This window comes from Polypterus senegalus, chromosome 12 (assembly GCF_016835505.1).
Source record: "Polypterus senegalus isolate Bchr_013 chromosome 12, ASM1683550v1, whole genome shotgun sequence".
Lineage (NCBI taxonomy): Eukaryota > Metazoa > Chordata > Cladistia > Polypteriformes > Polypteridae > Polypterus > Polypterus senegalus.
In genome coordinates this window covers 42,290,919-42,314,464 of record NC_053165.1, presented here as the reverse complement: position 1 = coordinate 42,314,464, position 23,546 = coordinate 42,290,919, and the positions used below count along the sequence as shown (strand labels likewise).

Genomic DNA, 23,546 nt, shown 5'->3' with positions numbered 1-23,546 from the left:
ATATACACAGTTATATATATATATACACATATACACACATACATATATATATACATATATACACATACTGTATATACACACACACACACACACACACACACACACACACACACACACACATATATATATATATATATACATACTGTATATACACATATACATATCTACATATATACTGTATATACACATATATATATATATACAAATCTACATATATATATCTACATATATATATTAGGTGGGACTCGATTAAAAAATTAATCCAATTAATTAGAGGCTGTGTAAGAATTAATCTTGATTAATCGTATGTAATCGCACATGTAAATTTGCCCCAAATCGCAAATGTTTTTTTTTTATTTAAAAGGGTTTTAGTGGGCTTACAGAATCAAATAATAGACATGGACATGAATATTGTAAACTGAAGCTGTTTTAATTTCTGAAAAAAAAAAGCTTTTAAACTGCATTTGAATTCAAAACAGAAACAAAAATATCATCCCTGGTTAAAATTGGGCAGACTTAAAAATAAAGTGGTAGTTTAAGTACTTTAAGTACATTTTCAGAATAGTATTGTCTTTAAATAATAATAACCAAAATTTCAACATAAAGTGCAGTTTTTCTTCTTAAAAAATAAGTCAGAAACATAAAAGGTAATTTGACCAACTTAATCTTTAAACTCTGAGTAACATTAGCCAAAATTATTTTGTACATTAGGCTAAAACAGTGTGATCATTGAACATTTTGTAATTAGATGTAATTAGAATTACTAACGGTCACGGAAGTCCAATGATCCCCAGTAAGAGCCACAAAGTCCGCTTTCTGTAATGCATCTAATTTTGCTTGCTTTTCAGTGTGCACAAAACCATGCTTTTATCAAGGCTTCGCTCGGGTAGTCGAAATGATCAGTCGTAGGAACGCGCTTTATTCCGACTCTAACATTTTTGTAGCTGTGATGTGTGCATCAGTGTAATGGATGTACCAGGAAATCATGCATTGACAAAAGTTCCCGTTTGCTTGGAATTGAAAGTGTGATTAAATGCGTTATTTTTTTAACGCGTTATGGAGTACATGCATCGAAGCTTCTCAGCTGTGCTTGTGCTAAGAAAGGGAAAATTTTAAAAATAACGTAACATGATTCTGCGTTAACCTAATATTTTTCATACGCCCCAAACCAAGGAGATGCGAAGGTAAAATGAATCGGTAGCGCGTACATACTCAGTACATCCCTCTCGAATCGAACCTCGAATGTGGCGTTAGAGGCTTAAGACTCTACAATTGCGCCACAGTGTGTGGCTTGTCTATGCTAGATTATGTACTGTAGATCGGGTGATATATATACATTTATATATATATACCCGTGTACGCAGTGGAGAAGTAGAAGTTATGAAAAGAAAAGGGAACATTTTAAAAATAACGTAACATGATTGTCAATATACAGTAATTGTTTTGTGAGTGTTATTGAATGTTGCTGTCATCAAGGATTTGATTATCATTATTTGTTTCAATCAGGTCGTATTTGTAGATGTGTTGTGTTCAAGTTACATTCCGTGTTTGTCAATCGCTGTAAAGATAAGAGGTTTCATTCATCGATTAGTTCCTTACTGCATCAATAAACAGCTCGTCTTCCTTTTTATCTGAGATGTGACAAACTGCATGCACGGGTTTTTTTACACTGTCTTCCTTTAGCGGGACATTCACTTTTTGTTTCCGCAGTAGCTGCACTTATGAATATGATTGTTTCTCAATTGTGTAATTCGGTTTTTGTTCAGCACTCTTTGGAAATGTTGCTTTCTGTCTGTGCACTGCGTCAGTTCACATGAGCCGCTTGGTGTTCTTGCATCGAAGGTTCCCAGCTGTGCTGGTGCCATCTCGTGTAATGTCAGCTAAGACCCGCACTTAAAAGTTTCTCTCGCAGTTTCAATGAGTTTGTGCCAAACACCACCCTGACCATCTCATCTTCCTCTGCATAAGCACAGTCCTTCACCCGTGAATATTTACCGGCAGTGTTTGTATTGGATTGCCGCTGATGGATGGCCTTATATGGGCAGGCACTAAATTACAAACGCTAGTGGCAGCCTGTCTATGAACTTAATTTAATATAAACTTACGGTTCACGCCGTGCTTTGTTTCCGCAGTAGCTGTACTTATGAATATGCTTGTATGCATCATTTGCTTCATAATGTTTTTCTGCCTTCTCAATTGTGAAATGGTGTTTTGTGCTCATCGCTGTTTGGAGTTCTTCCTTGTTCTCTATGTACTTACGTAGGAGGCGTGATGATGTCACACGAAACTCCCCCCCACGGCCATCTCCAACTCAACTCCATTACATTATATGGAGAAAAATAGCTTCCAGTTATGACCCTTAAGCGTAGAATTTCGAAATGAAACCTGCCCAACTTTTGTAGGTAAGCTGTAAGGAATAAGCCTGCTAAATTTCAGCCTTCTACCTACACGGGAAGTTGGAGAATTAGTGATGAGTCAGTGAGTGAGGGCTTTGCCTTTTATTAGTATAGACTAGCAAAATACCAGCTCGCAGAGAGAAGTAGTGTGTTAAAGAAGCAATGAAAAAGAAAAGGAAACATTTTGAAAATAACGTAACATGATTGTCAATGTAATTGTTTTGTCACTGTTGTGAGTGATGAGTGTTGTTGTCATATATATATATTTATACACACAAATATATATATATACATATCTATATATATACATATATATACATATATATGTATTTATGTACATATATACACATACATATATACACACATATATACATACACACACACATATATACACACACAAATACATATATATATATATATATACACACACACATATATAAACATATATATACATATACATACATATCTACATATATACACACACAGCTATTTCAGTATCAGTGCAATACGCTGCTTGTTAAAACGGATAACTCCCGTTCTTACGTGCAAGTCTGCGTGGATATTATGAACTATCGATTTGTTCAAGTTCTATTTAAATTTGAAATAGAAGGAATTTTTATTTAGTCGACAGAAATATCTTTGGTAGGAATGGTAAAAACAGACAGGAATATTATTCGTGAATAAATCAACTCAAACCTTAAACAACTTATAATATTTTGCTCTCCATAAAAATATATCCTGTCTAAATTATACAAGTTAGAAATAAAGTAAACGTTAAAAGAACAAACATTCAAATTTCTTTACTCTTATGTAATTTTATATAAAAATAAACTTAGATTTTAAATATCCCAAAAGATTTTGCTCTCCATAAAAATATATCCTGTCAAAATTATACAAATTCAAATATGAACATGCTGCATAACAAAACCTGGAAATATAAATAAAATGTGTTCCTTTCAGCAATAACAAATCAAATCATTCAGTTGTCTTTGCTCATATGTCATTTTAGAGCTGGACGCCTGGCATCTTTTTTTGGCAACAAGTTCGTTTCTGTTTGGTGTGAGGTTCTGTGTTGTGGAGATTCTCAGGATGGATTGCAGGTGCTCATCAGTGAGGCAACTCCTGTGTGCTGTTTTGTTAGTCTTTATCACTGAGAAGAGCTTCTCACACAGATATGTGCTACCAAACATGCACAAGGTTCGAGCCGCATGTAGACGGACTTTTTGTTCTTCAAAGTCACCAAAGCGCCGTGCAAACTCAGTGCCTCAGTTTATCAGCAAAGTGCGTATTTGGGAACACCGTAGTGACGACTTGGTTTAACATTACTTGGCAACAGGGAAAGTGGGGCAAGTTGCACTGGTGCATTTGTGTCTCCCATAAAAGCAGCTTCACTTGAAATCACTTTGTGATTGTGCACGGGTTAAAACGTCCGCTGAAGTGTCAGATTCTTATTTAATTATTCTGCTTTCTGTATCTTCTGCATTGCATTCAGGTTTTCAGGTTACCCTGATGTTTTGTCTCATAGTGCCGCCTTTAGATTAAATTCTGTAATTACAGCCACATTAGCTCCACAAATGAGACACACGGGTTCAGTAAACATATACTCAGCCTCCCATCGGTTTTAAAGGCTCTATTTTCAGAATCAACTTTTCTCTTCAGCATCGTGTGAGCTAGCTTCGCAATAACTTGCAGCATCATAAGCTAGACTTGATTAACGCGTAAGTGTTCGCAAGGCAGCTGAAGCGCTGCATTATGGGATCTGTAGTTTATTGTGTTACCAGCGCTTCATATACCCGGGCCATTAATAACAATAATACAGTATATAAAATGATCTCGGGCGGATATAATTACGCCGGGCGGATGTGGCCCGCGCCCTTGAGTTTGACACATATGGACTAAATAGAACTTGAAAAGATATATTTTTCAAATGTGATCGCGCAATTCAGATAGAGTTGACGCAAGACTACAGCCTGCATGCCTCAATAAGTCATCCTCCCTCGCTCTTACTTTTTACCGCTCATCTAATGAATACACTGAGTATGGCTTTACCAAAACAATCATTGATGGCTAATAAAGTATCCATTATTCGAGTATGTAGATCGGGTTATATATATATACTGTATATATATATATATATATATATATATATATATATATATATATATATATATATATATATACACATATATATATACCAGCATCGCAGGAGAAGTAGTGTGTTAAAAAGGTAGAAAAGAAAAGGGAACATTTTAAAAATAACGTAACATGACTGTCAATATACAGTATTTGTTTTGTGAGTGTTACTGAGTGTTGCTGTCATCAAGGATTTGATTATCATTATTTCTTTCAATCAGGTTCATATTTGTAGGATGTGTTGTGTTCAAGTTACATTCCGTGTTTGTCAATCGTTGTAAAGATGACAGGTTTCATTCATCGATTCGTTTCTTACTGCATCAATAAACAGCTCGTCTTCTTCTTTATCTGAGACCTGACACACTGCATGCACGGGTTTTTTTTACACTGTCTTGCTTTAGCGGGACATTGACTTTTTCCACCGTGTGCTTTGTTTCCGCAGTAGCTGGATTTATGAATATGCTTGTATTTATTAGACGCTTCATATTTTTTGCTGCCTTTTCAATTGTGTAATTCGGTTTTTGTTCAGCGCTCTTTGGAACTGTTGCTTTTTATCTGTGCACTGCGTCAGTTCACGTGAGCCGCTCGGTGTACATGCATCGAAGGTTCCCAGCTGTGCTGGTGCCATCTTGTGCTATGTCCATGGCTGTATTTAATGTTACCTTAGTCCTGGCACTTAAAACTTTCTCTCGCAGTTTCGCTGAGTTTGTGTCAAACACCACCCTGACCATCTCATCTTCCTCTCCATAAGCACAGTCCTTCACCCGTGAATATTTAGTGGGAGTTTGCTATTGGATTGCCGCTGGACGGACGGCCTTATATGGGCAGGCACTAAATTACAAACGCCAGCGGCAGCCTGTCTATGAACTTAATTTAAAGTGTAGGTTTACATTGTGCTTTGTTTCCGAAGTAGCAGAACTCATGAATATGGTTGTATATCACACTCGCTCGCTTCTTATTGTTTCGCTGCCTTCTCAATTATATAATGCATGTTTTCTTCAGCGCTTTTTGGAGGTCTTCCTGGTTTTCTATGTACTGCGTGATTACGTGAGGCGTGATGATGTCACACGAAACTCCACCCCCACGGCGTTCAAGCTCATCTCCATTACAGTAAATGGAGAAAAACAGCTTCCAGTTATGACCATTACGCGTAGAATTTCGATATAAAACCTGCCCAACTTTTGCAAGGAAGCTGTAAGGAATGAACCTGCCAAATTTCAGCCTTCTACCCACACGGGAAGTTGGAGAATTAGTGATGAGTGAGTGAGTGAGTGAGTGAGTGAGTGAGTGAGTGAGTGCTTTGCCTTTTATTAGTATAGATACAGATAAAATTTTAACTTCATTTAAATAATATTGTGAGCTGGAGGTCTGTTCGCTCCCCAAAGAGAGACAGACGCCCCTGGGAAAACCACAACCCCTGAAACACTGGCTACCCTCACATTGCTCCTTACCCTTGCGCTATAACACGTAATACAAGCCTCACGCGATACTCCGCCGACTTAAAAGCCTTGCGTAGCGCCTGTCAGTTTTGGTATTGATTTGTTTTGCTTTCTCTCTCTCTCAGACTGCTTCTGCTCCTGACGCGTATTCATTTGAAGAAGAAGGAACTTACGCTACCCTTTAATTGATAAATGAAACTGTCATCTCTGTCGAGGAGCAAGTTTGAAGAGACAAATGTATGTTTGCAGTGTTTGAATAAAAATCCTTCTTCTTTACAAGGCCTCGTGTGTCTCTGTGTAAATCTGTGACCCAAGCGTGACAATATATCCTGTTAATAATTAAATGTGAGGGTGCGGTGGCAATGAGCTGATGCCCCGTTCAGGGACTGTTCCTGCTTCACGCTGTATGCTTCCTGGGACTGGCGTGACCCTGGATGGATAGATGGATGGAATAATTTAACATGTACTACAAAGATATTTCAATGTTCCTTAAAAGTTCTGAAGAATCTGCAGTCTAAGCTTATACAGTAGATGGCTTGACATTTATTACAGATCTTGTGTGGCAATTGGTCACTTGAAGAAAGAAAATTTAGGACAGGAATTGGGGGTTAGCATGTTTGAAAGACACAGTACTGTTACAATAAATTATTTCATTGAGGGTCATGCACAGCAAAGCAAGCATCTTGCAGGATGCAGGAACAATCTCTGGATGGGGTGCCAGCGTGTAGCTACCACTGCGCCACCAAGGCCCCATGTTTAATACATGCTTTAATTCATATCATCATAAAAATGACATCAAGTATACACCTTAGTATTTAAACTGTTCAGAGAGCTGTAATATCATGAATGTAATGGATTCTGTGTCCTGTCGAAGGAAGAGAAAGCCCGTTTAAGAAGCACCTAGCGATTCTCACCCAGAGCACATTGAAAAATACATAGAATACAAAGCATTTAACATGCTACTTTAGTTACGATGGGATTTGAGAAACTAGTAAATTAAACGATTTTAAGATGAAGTTATGATGTTCTACTTTAATGGCAAAATATACTTTCAAGCTTTTTTTCCCCCCACTGTGTGCCTATTTTTTTTTCTTTTCTCCGAACCCTAATAAGCTTCCATACGACACTCAAATGGTGGGCTAAGACTCGCCTTTTCACAGCGACTTTGGTATCCGAGTTCTTTTTTATTTTGGACAATGTGAGACTTTCTGAACTTGAACTTTTGAGTTTTTCCGTCACTCTATGTCACTCGATCAACTTCCTTTTGTTGTTTATACCGCTGCTTAAACCAACAAATAGTACGTTTTTCCTTGCCTCCATTTGGTTTTCGCTGAAATTCTTCTATTTTCCACCTGCTTTTGCCATTGTATTTTCACACAATGCTGAGCTTAAGTGTCTATTTATATTGATTTGCATAATCAAAGGCGTAATTCTGGGAATTGGGGTGGGGCGGCAGACGCATGCACATGAATTACATTTCATGCAGACCAGGATTTATGGACCGGAAGAAGGTGGAAGTTGACGTATGCACAGAATTATCTGGATTTTTTTGTGCGTACACACATTTCTGTTTTTGTCCATATGCCATGTTTTAGAGTGACCTGACATTTGCGCGATAGAGATAGGAGCGCAGACAAAATAGCACCCATTAAAACGCAGCGTCATAATCGTGCCGACAAAATCGCGAAAATTTCATTAAATATGAATTACTAGTTTAAAGCATATATAATAATGTTTATTTTAAAAGTCAATATTATGAGACACGGCACGTAGATAGTCCTTAAGATCACGCCCTGCATATGTAGGAAGAATTGCAGCAAGATGTCTTGATAGTTGAGTGTATTTAGACTTGCTGGCTGCCTGACTGCTGGCAATTCCGCTTTGTATACAACACGTTATGCCAACCCTCGACTGAGTTATTTGTTCACGGCATGCCATCAGCAGCTATAACAGTTATAACCTAGCACATAATGTGTACATAATGCGCATGTACGCGTCCCACTCTCTTGGCCTCTCTCGTGATTTTGTCGTGCCGATTTTGTCGGCGCACATTTGTCGAAAACCAGTTAGCGAGTCTGTCAGTGCTCATTTGTCCGTCGCGGTTTTGACGGCGCTCATGTCTATCGCGCCTTTGTCGGTGAACCATGTTTTAGTGTGAACTCTACATAAGATGTTATACATGAGGCCCCAGGTCACTACCTGGCACAATAATTGGTCCAGCATAGTTGTCTGGACCAGTTACAGGGTTCAGTTTCTCCTTCCCCTTTAGATATATAAACAATTAAATTATGCACATGAAACAAACATACAGTGCATAAATGCTAAGTGCTTTCTAATAAATATTTACCATCTTTGACCCCTAAACACTGAAATCAGGAAATAATATTTTGCTTATTTAGGCTAGGAGCCCAACTAAATGCAGAAGATGGTTGAAACAAAAACCTGTAGGCACAGGGGATCCCAGGACTGAGTTTTGAGAACAATTGCTTTTAGAGATATGGCAATTCAATATCATCAAACAGGGTCAATGTTATTAGAAGAGTGATTTAAATTCACGACACAGGCCTAATGAAACTTGCACACAACTCATTTTAGTATCCATCTTGAATGTTTTCACTGTTATACAAGGTAGATGCACTCCAGAATGTATCAGATTATATACTGAACAGAACAAGGGCTTTAAATTTTTAATCCACCTAGCTAATTATTACTTTTAGGGAGTCTACGTGACCATCATCATCAGGTCCTTCCATGAAAATATGATGATTTATGTTAGGTAGAATGCCCAGAGGGGACTGGGCGGTCTCTTGGTCTGGAACCCCTACAGATTTTATTTTTTTCTCCAGCTTTTGGAGTTTTTTTTGTTTTTTCTGTCCACCCTGGCCATCGGACCTTACTCTTATTCTATGTTAATTAATGTTGACTTATGTTTATTTTTTATTGTGTCTTCTATTTTTCTATTCATTTTGTAAAGCACTTTGAGCTACATTTTTTTGTATGAATATGTGCTATATAAATAAATGTTGATTGATTGATTGATCATTTATTCCAGACCAGGCTGGCACAGTGGGCACCAATGCCACCTCACACATTCAGTGTCTAGACATGTTCACGAGGAGTTTGCACATTCTCTGTGTGTATGTGTGAATGATTTCTCCTACATCTGCAGATTCCAGACTGACACGGTGTAAGTGTGTGCATTCAGAACTGATTTCCTGCCTTTCGCACACTGCTGTCTTTGAGGATTTACTAATTTTGTGTTATGTTGCTTTTTTGCAGCTACACCCACAGACAGCAGTAGCTCCTATCTCAATAGGGCAGTACAGTAACTGAGTGGGAACAAAACGTCGCTCCAATGCATGGCAGGGCTGCTGTCGCACATATTGGGTCTGCAATTTAGAGCTCTCAGTGAACCTAATGGGTGTGTGTTTGCAATGTGAGGTGAAACTGCAGTGCCCAGTAAGCAGAACTGTGTTGTGAGGCTGTAGACTTGTGCTTCCTCAGCTGGAAAGGGAGGGGTTTTCAGCTTCTGCATGATTCTCACCCAGAGGTCCTACACATGAATGCTCTATGTGGTGGCCTCTATGTGATGCCCCAATGAAACACGTGCTGAAGTGTTGTGCAAAATGCCAGGGAAAATGACATGCACCCAATTTGGATTCCAGAATGTAAGGACATGTCCTACTCCAACAGACTCTGAGAATTAATTCTATTTAGTCTCAAGCACAGGAGACTGCATGGGCACCTAATCCAGGTCATCAAAATTGCCAAAAGGAACATTCTTTCGATTAAATACTTGAGGACACCAGCATAAATTAAGGTAAAGTACATTTAAGACTGAAGCCAGGAAGCACTTCTTTACAAAGTGTGGTGGGAATCTGAAACAAACTACAAAGTTATGTTTTTGAAGCAAAAGCCTCGACAACCTTTAAAAAGTATCTGGATGAGAGATTGGGAGAGCTTAGCCATTAGCTAAACAAAAACACTTGATGGAATGAATGAGCTCCTCTTTTTTGTCAAATTTCGTATGTTTCTTTTTGCTTACTATTTGTTATGTTAAACAGAAGGCAAACAAACATGAAGGGTTGATTTTAAAATTGTATTTTCATTTGTGTAGTTAAGCTTGTTTACCTACTTACGAAGTTCATTTAAATGTATTTTTTCTTGTTATTATCCATCCGTGCTTGTAAAAATGTAAAAAAGAGAAAACCAAGTTACCATGTATAGCCCGATTGTCTTATTTCATTCATTGCCCACTGTTGGCTGTGTGTTTCCTATTAATGCTAGCACAGATTACAAAATTACTTCAGAACTGTTGTCATTATGATCATTACTCATGTGCACTGTCTGCCACACTGTGAGTACTTTTTCATCACTTAAAGTGAAACTTCTGATTCAAAGGTATTCCTGGATTTTTCTCCTACTAACAATGCTGGCATCTACTTAAGAACATGTATGTTTGGTAGAATGCACAGTGGGGTCTGGGTGGTCTTTTGGCCTGGAACCCCAGCATATTGTTTTTTTTTTCTCCAGCTTAACTGGAGTTTTAATTTTTTTCTGTCCACCCTGGCCAACACACCTTAACAATGTGATTTAGAAACGTAAAAAAACAATTCTATATTTAAGGACTCTATTTCTCTTAAGTATATATATCTATCTTATGTAAGTCCACCACTTGTCTGTCAGTTTGTCATACTGTAGTGACTTGTGTGTTGCTGTGATGCTAGAAGCTATGCTGCCAGTATTTCTAATACTAGTACGGTCACCCATGGTAGAAAGGTTCCAGTGGAGCTTCTAGACTAAGAACAGACTAGGAAGAAGAATGGAGCAATCCACTACCAAAAAATTAGCCATTGAAAACTCATGCATAACAATGAAATACTGTCCGATATAGTGCTGGAAGATGAGCCACTAAGGTTGGAAGGCAATCAATATGCAACTGAGGAAGAGCTGCATCCTCAAATTAGAGTCGACTGAAATGGCGTGAATGTAGTAAAACCTGATACTTCAGGAGCTTCATCTGGTGAAGTGGCATGACTCAAAATGAAGAGAAACAACTGCAAATACCCATTAATAATCAGGACTTGGAACGTGAGAAGCATGAATGTGGGCCAATTAGATATCAAAAATGAAATGGAATGCATCAATATTAATATCTTCTGCATCAGTGAGCTGAGATGGACTTGGTTCAGTCATTTTCAATCGGACGATCATACGATCTACTACTCTGGGAGTGAGGAATCAAAGAAGGATGGAGTTGTACTCATCGTCAGGATGAACATCTCAAGATATATCAGTGACAGGATAATATATATGTGCCTACAAGGAAGGCCTGTCAACACAACTATTATACAAATGTATGCACCAACCACTAAGGCTGCAGATGAGGATATCAAAAGGTCACTAAGAAGACAAGAAAGGAAGAGAAGACCATAGTGGGTGTCAGAGGGGACCCTGGAAATTGCTCTTGAACATAGAAAAGCCAAAGAAAAAGGAAGAAGTGAGGAAGTGGTAGAGCTGAACAGAAGATTTCAAAGAGCAGCTAGAGAAGACAGAGGAAGGTATTACAATGAAATGTGCAAAGACCTGGAGTTGTAAAACCAGAAAGGAAGAACAACAGTTGGCATTTCTCAAGCTGAAAGAAGTGAAGAAGAAATTCAAGCCTTGAGCTGCAACATTGATTTTGCAGACGAAACATTAAAATGACGCAGAAGGAATCAAAAGAAGATGTCACACAGTCACCGTACCAAGAAACACTGGACGAGTCTCAACCATTCCAGAAGGTAGCACATGATCAAGAGCCAATGGTACTGAAGGATGAAGTCTAAGCTGCACTGAAAGAATATATTTTTTATATACCATTTATGCATTATTATTCTTATCAAATTTGATTTTTTTGCATGTAACTACTACTTTGACATCTTGTAGAGCACTTTGAGGTACATTATTTGTATGAGAACTTGCTATAGAAATAAATGTTTTTGGTCAGCTAATGGACTACACAAAGAGCGAAAGACAGGTATAACTTTCTATATAATGCAAGAGGTGGTCTGTGAGTCCATCTGCTTTGTTCTTGATTATTTCAAATTTGCACTTTTACTGTAGATGTTTTATTCTGGTTTCTTATTTAAAGAGGTGATCTAGTATGTCAATTAACACTTTAGAAAAACACCTGCTCATAAGTATTTATTTATTCCAAGTCTGTGGTCAGTTATGACTTACTAGCATATTTTTTCATAAAAATGTGTGTTATGATATCATAATCTATAATAAAATGTAACACATACTGTCCACCTTTAATATTGAGACATTACGGACAAAATCGTTAACTTATATACTGATCCATTTTTGCACAAGCTTAATCCAACTGCAGTAAAGTAAAGTCACCAGTGTAAAATAAAGACTTGAAATGTTTGTTAAATTAACACTTGATGTAGCTTATTCTAGCACTTGTGCTTTTACTGTGAGGTTGCAGCGACCAGGTTGGGATTTGAACCTAAGTTTCTTGGAGCTGTTAGTCACCTCGTTTGTTTATTGTGTTCATAAGCAGTTTGAACTTGAGATGCAATAATGAATGTCATTCAAAAATACATCCATCCATCCATCCATTTTCTAACCCGCTGAATCCGAATACAGGGTCACGGGGGTCTGCCGGAGCCAATCCCAGCCAACACAGGGCACAAGGCAGGAACCAATCCTGGGCAGGGTGCCAACCCACCACAGGACACACACAAACACACCCACACACCAAGCACACACTAGGGCCAATTCAGAATCGCCAATCCACCTAACCTGCATGTCTTTGGATTGTGGGAGGAAACCGAGCGCCCGGAGGAAACCCACGCAGACACGGGGAGAACATGCAAACTCCACGCAGGGAGGACCTGGGAAGCGAACCCGGATCTCCTAACTGCGAGGCAGCAGCGCTACCACTGCGCCACCGTGCCGCCCCTCAAAAATACATATATTATATATTATTTCAAATATTAGATTATTTTTAAAAGCACATTTAAAACAAGAGGTTGCGCCAAACTGCTGTACAAAAAAGCAGTAAAATAAACACAATACAAACAATCATGCAAAAGCAGATTAATAAAACAACCAATTGTAAATCCACCACAGTCCCATCATACACAATGAAAAACAGAAGAAAACAAGTAGGTCTTAAGCCGACTTTTAAAAACCTCGATCGAAGATGAAGACCTGGGAGGTATTTTTCGTACGTGGATTACTCGTTTAGCCGGATGTAATTATTGACAATTTGGCCTGATCCTGGATCTGTCGGTATTTCGAGACTCTTGCTGGATGTGTTATCATAGCAGCACATCCAAATCCTCAAACCTGCTCAGAGCAAACAAGGATTAGCTCACACACATAATCAGTTTCCGTTCATGGAATTCATTCAGTCATGGCTTCACCGTTCATGAATGAGCAACCAATTGATATCGGTGCACAAATTATAAGAAGATAATTTAATCTAGAGAAGGTTTTGTGCGATCGGCAAGATCCTTTATTGCTCCCGGAGGAAATTGTTTTCGAAAGATACCGCATTAGCCGAGGGGGAATATTGTACCTCAAAGATTTATTAGCACCTTATATATTCAAAATCAAACTAGGCAAAGTCGGGCTCTCACAAGCACAGACAGAGTATGCATTGCTTTGAGGTTTTTTGCAAGCAGCACTTTTTTTATATACTGTAGGTGATGCAAAAAATCTATCTAAAAGTGCAGTTTGCCAGGCAATTCGTGAAGTCTGTTTGGCTCTGAAATATTTCCTTCAGGTTTTCATAGTATTTCCTGGACAACCGCGTGTGCAGACAATAAAAGTTTCATGCCATTGCAGGTAGGTAATATACAGGCAAAAAACACCCACAGTTCCATAAAGAATCTCACAATCAGCCTAATATTCTCATTACCCAGGATTTCCAAATGTGATTGGGGCAAATGGGACTGATCAGAGTGGAATTTGATCAAACATTATGTGGAAAATGTACCCCTCCTCCTGGTGAATAATCCTACACAGTGTCTTCATCAAATATTTGACCTTCATCAATATCTCGTTGGTCAGACACAAGTTATTGGGATATGACATTTCCTGCAACTGACCCAACAAAAAAGAAGGCTATATGGAACATATCTATGGCACACATTGAGGACAAGTATATGCAATGACCATCCTTACCTGAAATGAAGTGACCACAGCATCCTGCCACTAGTTCTGAGGAGAAGCTTCCCCCAGGAATTCCCTCAGAAACAGCGCGATGGGCATTTTGCTGGAGAGCCAACTCTTCTGCAGGGGTTAGGTCTGGACTGTGTGGACCTCCACCTGTTTTTTGCTTGTCTGCCTTCTTTTTAGCTTTAAAATTAATGTTTTTTATATTATATATTATTATTTATGTCAACAATTCTTTAAATAGTTATACAGTATACCAATATTTACCAGTTTTTCTTGTACTTCACTTTAACCTGTTGCCATGTTCTCCTTGTGCTCACATTTGATCTGTAATTACAACATATTAAATAATAATTAATCTGACACACAGGAAATGAAACTCTGCATTCAGCAAGTACAACGCACACTATTTAGCATTTAATTTGTCGGCCACTTTTTGCCAGCCGTCTTTCCTGGTTTGGGCTGCTTTTGCAGTGTTATTCTTCATATCCTTTGAGTAAAAGGTCCTGCTCGCTTGTGTGAAAGAATGTGCCTGTTCTTTCGTTATTTTGTTGCAGCCTATCAAAGACTTGCTGATCATGTTTTCTAGACTTAATATATATAGGCTTTTCAATTTGAGCGGGCGCGTGCATTCATCTCGGATGATTAGATTCTGCTAGACTAATCTACTACACAGCTGCGTTTGAAAAACCGACATATCCCGGATGAGTTTCACCAGCATTAACTCATCCAAGATGAGGCATCTGATATTGGATGATTTAAACGACGTACGGAAAATACCCCCCAGATGTGCAAAGGTAAGTCATTCCAAAGCCTAGGAGCAATATATTCTTTAACATTTTAAAGATCATAACATCATGTGCACATCGGCCTGGTCAGCTGTTGGGTGTCTCTGACTGGCTGGGTTTTTCCTGTTAGATTCATTGTGTACACACTACAGAGTTGTGAGTATGTAGTTTAGCTTACAGTTTTTCCTTAGGAGTCAAAATTCCTAAACTAAGCTGAGGATAAGACCACTGAATGAAAGAATAGAGCTCTCACGCAGAAAATGGCAGGTAGTATGGTGTAGTGGTTAACACTTTGGACTTCAAACACCAAGGCTGTGGGATCAAATGGTGCACAATTCCCCTGCCTGTGCTCCAATTGGAAATACAAAAGAAATGTAACCAACTGTATTTCAAATGCTGTATGTCTCTGTAGATAAAGGCATCAGACAAATAATAATAATAATACTAATAAAATGAACATAGCAGGACAACTGCAGTTCATTAAAGAAAAAATAATTAGCAGTGAAATGAAGAAAAACTCAAAAATAACAACCATCTCTGTACATTTCAACAGCCCTACAATGCATAAAGGTGAAAGAATCACAAACTCCTGTTCATAGAAGACTTCGATATCAGAATTAGAAAGGTCACACAGAAAGCCTCTCATCAGCACGAGAAACAGAAAATAACAAATAATTACAAATTACAAATTAAATACAAATAATTACAAATAACTCACAACTACACTGGTGAGGCAGTAGAATTCTGGAAATGAGTGCTATAGAGAAATAGATCAAAGATGATGTCCACTAAAATGCTGGAAAAATGAAGGAATAGTGGATGATCCAAAGAACACCACCTCGTCTATGAAAGATAGCTCAGGGTGTACAGTGGGTCAATATATGCGAATGATTTTACAACAAACAGTACATTTTACACTAGTTTAATTTATCCAAACATTACCCCACTAAAATGAAAAAGTGACATTCAGTACTTTAGCTTTATTATTCGGTATATTATTAAGTATAATGTAAAAATAGCAATATTGGCTGTGCTGTCTCAGTTATGAATGGCATGGTGAATACTGCACTCCCTATATCTATCCATCCAGTCAGAGTTGTTGGGAGTCAGAAAACTAATAAGCCAGGTCTGGGTGTCTACTTCGGATCTTTGTCTGTAAAAGGAGCTATATAAAATACAGGCCTATTGTCTGTAGTTATTGTATGTGAAAGGTGTTATATACTGTAAACTAAAGATCTACAGTATGTATAATTACTATCTTTGAATGATGAAATATAAAGATCTGTGTATCTGTGAAAGGTTCTATGCAAAATAAACATACTGTACCTGTTTATAGTCATTGTCCTTGAGAGGTGTAGTGGAGTTGTTAGGGCTTTGGACTTCAGACCCCTGAGGTTGCGAGTCCAGATCCCACTACTGCCACTGCGTGACCATAAGATAGTCATTTCAACTGCCTGTGCCCCAACTGGGAAAAACAAAAGAAACGTCACCAATTGTATCACAGATGTTGTAAGCTGCCTTGGAAAAATGTGTGAGCCCAATAAGATAAGTGAGAGGCACTATATGAAATAAATTCTTATGATCACTGTCTGTGAAAAGTGCTATATAAAATAAAGTGTTGTGTATATTAAATATGTAATTTGTGTACATGATAACAACCTTATACACCATCTTCTGTATCTGCCATCTATGATCATTTTACATAAAATATGCCACATAAAATAAAGGTCTATCCAACAAGGTGGTGCCTTTCACAGCTGTCTACACTACCTATGGTGAGAGGCACATGCAGGATCGAGTGACCAATAATGAGAACGAAATCTCCTATTTGTCGAGCACGACACTTTGTTTGTCAACATTTGCTTTAATGTGGTAATCACTTGCAAGCTAGACGAATTAATGTATGCTAATGCAGTCGCTATTCCAAAGTGCCAACTTTTCCGGTGACAGCTAGTCGGTGGCTGCACCTGTGTCTAGACGACGTCTCCCTTTCACGTTACCGCACAGACACCCACCTTTTTAGTCACTCGGGCTCCACGTTTTCTCCGAGGCGTGCAGGGGACAGCTTGTGGGACGCGTGTCTGCCCGGGCACCCGTACACGTGGAGTGCCCTGGGTTTTTTTGATTTTTTATGTTTTATTATTATTAGCAGTAAGTACACTCTCCTAAATGTAATAGGGACACAACGCCTCACCGGTAAACAACAAGGCGCCTCCTGTTAACACGCTCGTTTTGGATGCGTTGACGGCAAAGCTGTCAGTAAACTGGCAGTCCAACTAAATGCTCCAGTGAAGCCCGTCACAAATAAGTTGGAAGCGGCGATGTGTGCGCCGGCAGGTGACGACGCTCCTCCGGACACCGGCAGGCTTGCGCAGACTGGCTGCGATTGTGGCAGCCCCCCTCGCTTGACTGTGTGACAGGGACCTTCCCCCGCTTGCCGAAGCCGCTCTTATTTTGCAGCTGCTCGCTCGGCCGCGGCGAGCGACACGTCTCCGGTCTCGGAGGATCATTCATCGGCCGTGACGAGGATGAGCTGGGCTCGCAAGTTGACGTAACAAGATTACAATGAAAGGATACATTTTTCCCAGTGTTTATGAAAGTCTCAGTACTGTACCGTCACCAGGGGGCATCCATACAATAATATACTTCAGGAAACATCATTAGTTGAACATTTGGAAAGAAAAGCGAGCAAATTGAAGACTGAAGAAAGAAGAGGCGTGCGTGTGTAATGCAAGGCGGCTTGCTCGGGTGGCGATGGCAGCGGAGCAGCGCTGAAGCAGCGGGCTCTTTTCCGAGATTTCTGCTCGTAATTTTGTTGTGGCACAGGCTTTTGCAGCCGTTGTTGTGAATTGATCTAACATGGCGACTGTACCCGTCTATTGCATCTGTAGATTACCTTACGACGTAACCCGCTTCATGATCGAGTGCGATGCCTGCAAGGACTGGTTTCATGGCAGGTAAGGTTCCGCCGAACGCGAGCCTGGCCCGGGCCGTCTGGCTTCGTGGGTTTTGTGCACGCACAGCATTTTACCTTTTCTCTGATTTCCCCCCTTTTCGGTTTAAATATGTCTTCTGCAAATGGTTGTGGCTTTGATAGCTTTTGCCTGAAGAGAGAGGCCGCTGTAGAAGAAGGCGGGGTTATATTTAGCTTATGACATTTTTTGTTGTTGTCGTCTGTGAATATCACTTAAAAGACGGGCTTGGCCAAACAATGGCTTTGTGACTGGACTGTCGCGGCGCTCGGCACCATTTATCGCGGTTTTACCTTTTCTGCGCGGCGCTCAAGGGCAGAATGCCGCCCAGTAGCCTTGACGGCAGGGGACTGGCTTCTCGCCGCCCGCCTCTCTCGAAAGCGGGCCGGTGTTGCTACCCAGATCGCAGAAAGGCGATCTAAAAGAGAAGGCGATCCCGTCACGCCTGTCCGGGGGCTCTCAAGTGCAGCGCTGCCCTGACATTCCGCCGCGGAAGAAGAAGAAGCCTGCGAGGTGCCCGCAGAAGGGAGAGGGGAGCCCAGGGGGCAGTCAACCAAGTGGGGTGCGCGCGCTGTTTCTTAAACAGCAACAACAACACTGATCTTAATAAATAACACGAGTAATATGTACGCGCACTTGGCTCATTTTGTAGCAGGGTTTGAAGAAGGGAATAGAAGGCGAAAGCGACTGGCCCACAGCGGCGCTTCTGCAGCTCCTGGCATTTTAGGCGCCTTTCTACGGTTAACCCTTTCTAGACGCGCCGCGGCTCTCTGCACTTTGTTGCACTCCGCCTTCCCTAATAACACGATATTCAAAAGAGGCATTTCCCATGGGGACAACGGCTGTCGTTCTTTCACTGCGAGTGAAAGTTGCATGCGCTGAAGACCCTCTTATCGAGATCACCCACGCCTGCTCCGCTCACACTGCAATTCGCCCCTTCTTATAACGAGGATGCGTGGGTGGCACGTGCAAAGTTACCAAGCCTGTAAGTACGCGCCCAGGATCAGCACGGCGCCTCCCAGCCCACTGCGCTTTAATTACCCATTACAAGTCCAATAAACCCGTCAAAGTGACAGGGCGCCGCCTGCAGCAGACGGTTTTTAACGGAGACCGTGGGTGGGGCCTGGGAAGATCGTCCCGTAATACAGAAACCCAGAAACAGTGTCAACGCGGGGAACGGCGTATTTACCGATGAAGAATCCAGTTCTCGGCCGGGCTTGCCCCACGGAGTGCTTCACGTGCAATTCCAAGAGCTTGGCTTTGAGAAGCCGAGAAAGAAAATTCAGTGAGTCGCGAGAACAGCACCCGCCAGACTATTCATTTTGTTTCGAGGTATTTCCAGAGTGAATCCCTCACGGATAATCCTCTCGTGTACAAAACACGTTACGTCGCCACAGCGATGGCCTGGCATCCCGACCAGGGCTGTCTTTTGCGGGACGAGACCACGTTAAGGGGATTCGTGACCGGATGGATCATCGGAGGGCTTTGATTGTTTCGTGGCCGACATGGCTCCGTTGTTAGTGGCATTCGACGGCCTCCTTTTGGACCCCGGTGCCAGGGATTGCTGAAACATTTTTAAAACTCATCCCCGTTGGCGACGTGTAGGTACCAGAATGCCCCTACTGCGTTTCGGGACTCCATCATGGTTTTTCTTTTCCCCGCTGATTTTAATTTTTCCTACCCTTGCTGTTTTCCGCACGTCAGCGGTTCTGTGTTTATTTGTTTAACCCAATTAACTCCCACAGTTTTGCAAATGTAAACCTTTTCAAGGATTTTTAAGGTAACATATGAAAACTTTAAAAGTATCTGTTTGCATATATTTACAAGACAATATATTTGTAACACTTTTATGTTAAAAAGATTGAAAAAACGAGTATCTAGATTCAAATCACATTTACACATTTTTGTACTTCAAACATGAAGTCTGAATTTGGGGTGTTAGAAATTCCAATGGTTTGTTGCGTAAGATAGAAGTACATAATCAAGAATAGTTGTGTCAGATATAATAATAAATCTGTGCTTCGTTTTAAATGTTTACATTCTACATATCTTCGATTTTAATAGAAATGTGTCATTTTTCACCCTCTGATTTTGGCCCATAGAGGGCTAAATCCCTAGTAAAACATCAAAAATAACATTGTATTCATTATCACTGACCTTGAAAACATCTTAATGGAATATCCCAACCTCCTTTGGTTTGAAATCTGTCATTTTTTTTAACCTTCTGAGAGTGTCTTTTAGAGGACTAAGACCACTGGTAAAGAGTCAGTTATCGAAATATTATTATAGTCATGATCAGCAACCTCTAAAGAGCATAAAACGACACTCCTTATGCCTATATTACTGATCCCCGTTTTTTCAAAGTTTTGTGAAAAGGAGTAACGTTGAGTACTCATCCCATTAGGGGCAAACCTCTAGAGTCTGCTAATGTGGCATGCACATAAGTCCTTCTGATCATTTTTGCTGAAGTCACATATTGGTCTCCTCTTTATCATAATTGTGTAATTTCCAAAGTATGGACCAAAATGGGCAAATAATAGTGTGTTTTGGGTCTAGAGGGTGAAACATATGGGTGACGCCAAAAAGCTCAACATCTTGCATAACTAGACATCATGACGAATTGAACGGTATATCATATGCAATGGTTTTCTTGTATTGGTGAGTCAGTAGGCACTGGACAAAAAAACTGAAGTGATTTCAAATATAATAAAAAAGAATAACAAATAAATCTGACAAACATAATACAGACTGTTTTTATTTGTTTTTCCTTTTTTTCTCAAGTCTAAACTTTATGTAACATAAGTATAAGTAATTTTACATTGTCCAGCCTTCCATTCAATCCATTAGTTTCGTGGTGGGCATTTCCATGACTCCTATGATATGCATACTGTACATGTTGCACAGATGTCTTCACCAGGCTGCCCTGGCGTATTTTGATCAGATGGTAGTGCCGTGCTGAAGCTTGCACACAAATGTTTTGCCCATTTCAGACCTTTTGACTGATGTTGGATCTGGCTGAGAAGGAGGAGATCACCTTGGGAATCAGAAAAGCTGTCAACTATGAAAGATCTGCCTGGCCGTCCTGTGTGACAGCATGCTGTCCTGCTGTCGCCTTGTGAACTTGGCCTTTTCTGACATTGGTGTCTCTGGCTTGCTGTCTGTACTTTCATTTGCCTTAAACAAAGATGCATTCTTGGCAGACAGTGTGGTGTAGTGGCTAAAGCACTGGGCTTTAAATCACAAGGATACGCATTCGGCTCTTGATACTGAGCATGTCAGTTGACCTGACCGTGCTCATCTGAAAAATAAAATTCCTGTGAACAGCTGCAGCATATTCTGATATTTTCAGTTTCCTTGGATAAGGACATCAGCTAAATGTATCAAAGTCTGTCAACTTCTTAATCCAGTTCAGGGATACTGTTGCTGGAGTCAATCCTGGGCACTTCTCGGCCCAATACTGGAAACTCAAGTCCATCACAAGGTCCACTCACATACATTCATCTTACTAAAGTTAATTTGTCATTGTTGGGCAATGTAGCCTAGAGTTGGTCCAGATGATTGGTCGCTAATCAAAATGGGAATTTTCAGTAAAAAAAGACTTGATTGGTGATCGGTAAATTGGCTGATCACAAAAAACAATCTTTTTAGCCCCTACTTTTCTAGCCTTTATCGTAATTCAGTTGCAGTGCTCCTTTATGCGAGGTATTACAGTAACTGAGCCAGCATTTTTTTTTTTGTAGTGAACTTCCTGTAGTGTAAACAACAGCGAGTCAAGGCTTGTTTTACAAGAGAGTGAGAAAAGATTGGAATATTATCTTTTATGTTAAAGAACATGGAGTAATTAACTGAGAAAAAGGAATCGCAGAAGTCATCATGTGCAGTAAACAGATGGCAAGAGAAGCTATTTTAATGAATTCAGACCTTTTTATTCAGTCCTTTAATGAAAACGGACACGGTTCAAGTTTGGACTGCAAGCTTATTTTTAGCGCCTCAACTTCTCAAATGCAAAAAAAAATGATAAAGACGAATTTGAAATTGCTGCTTAGTTAACAATAGTCTTGTTAGCTTAACAGCAAAATGGCTTCTGCTTATAAACCTGTTAAGCATGTTAGTCTTGTGTCTTCTTGATAAACAGCTTATGAACATGTGATACTTTTGCGGCTATTTTAAAGATGTGTTTATTATTTGTTGCTGTGTTATACAGTATACATTTTGCTAAGAGACAAGTACTGCATTATTAGAATGGTAACCCATATTTATAATTACACCTCAAGAATTCTGAATGAAGGTGGCACAGTGGGTAGCGTTGCTGCCTCGCAGTTAGGAGAACCGGGTTTGCTTCCCAGGTCCTTCCTGCGTGGAGTTTACATGTTCTCCCAGTGTCTGCGTGGGTTTTCTCTGGATGCTCCCCTTTCCTCCCACAGTCCAAAGACATGCAAGTTAGGTGCATTGGTGATTCGAAATTGTCCCTAGTGTGTGCTTGGTGTGTGTGCGCGCCCTCCCCAGGGTTTGTTTCCTGCCTTGCGCCCTGTGTTGGCTGTCATTGGCTCCAGCCGACCCCCGTGACCCTGTATTTAGGATGGATGGAATTATGAATGTTTATCTGATACAATGTAAACAAAAACACCCATACATCCATCCATTATCCAACCTGCTATATCCTAACTACAGGGTCATGGGGGTCTGCTGGAGCCAATCCCAGCCAACATATGGCGCAAGGCAAGAAGCAAACCCCATACAAATATACTTAATTTATACTTTAACAGTAAAAAAGCTGTAGTGCAATTAATGATGACAAATGTTTAAAACCTATAAACACAGGTATTTTTACCAATACCAATTATTTGATTGTGTGAGTGTGTTATGGAGAAATATTTTGGAGAAAATGAGATAAATAAATAAAAGCACAAATAAATACAATTACTTTGAAATATGAACAGAAATAAGTGTGTGATGAAATGTGAGCATAAATAAATAAATGTGTCACAAAGTATGTTTATTGTTTGTTGTTTATTTAATTTCATCCATAATATTCCTCCAAATGCATCATGAAATACAGCTTGAAATAAAACTATCATTTTCACCCTCAAATTTGGAGGGTGAGCTCTAGCACATAGTGTGTTTTGATTGGTGTATTGTCTTCTGTAGATTGTTCATGCCTATTTCAATATGTCTGAACAGGAGATGGATGTAAGTGAGATGCCTAATACTGCCCATGAAATGCTGAAGTTATCTTGCATTTCAGAGAGAAAATTGAAGATTGATCCAAAGAAATCACAATGTTGGCAGCCATTTTAGACTATGATATCAATGAAACTATTTTTGAAAACATTGAAGAACTGGTGCAATGGACTAGGCTACACATCAGTTCAGGTGACAAAGTTACCTCCCCAGGACACCCATTCTTTGACATTTCAGCTGAGTCAATAGAACACTTTCTTTTATGCAATTTAAAAGTACAAAAAGATAGCAGATCTATATAGTGTACCAGAGAAGATGATCACAAGGTGAATGAGCCAGGGTGAGATACGGTGAGCTGTACGTGTATCAGTTGAAAAGTTTGACACGGAAAACACAAAGCAGCACCAACTAATATTTTGAACTGAATATTTGACCCTTGTTTTACATGTCAAAAGTCAGGTGTAT

At 39.8% G+C, this 23,546-nt stretch overlaps 1 protein-coding gene and 1 long non-coding RNA gene across 3 annotated transcripts in view; one reads left to right on the top strand and one right to left on the bottom strand.

Annotated features, from left to right (window-relative positions):
- Positions 1–14,428: 14,428 nt before the first annotated feature.
- LOC120540314 lies at positions 14,429–18,923 on the bottom strand. The gene is made up of 3 exons (XR_005635791.1): positions 17,960–18,923; positions 16,255–16,393; positions 14,429–14,467 (listed from the first exon to the last, which is right to left on the bottom strand). It is a non-coding gene; the product is annotated as an uncharacterized LOC120540314 (long non-coding RNA).
- Positions 17,072–23,546, top strand: part of phf2 (PHD finger protein 2) — a 93,845-nt gene continuing 87,370 nt past the window's right edge. For both annotated transcript variants that reach the window (XM_039770965.1, XM_039770964.1), the window contains exon 1: positions 17,072–17,885. In XM_039770965.1, coding sequence (XP_039626899.1) covers positions 17,788–17,885 — 98 coding nt within the window. In that variant the 5' untranslated portion in view covers positions 17,072–17,787. The remainder of the gene's footprint in view (positions 17,886–23,546) is intronic.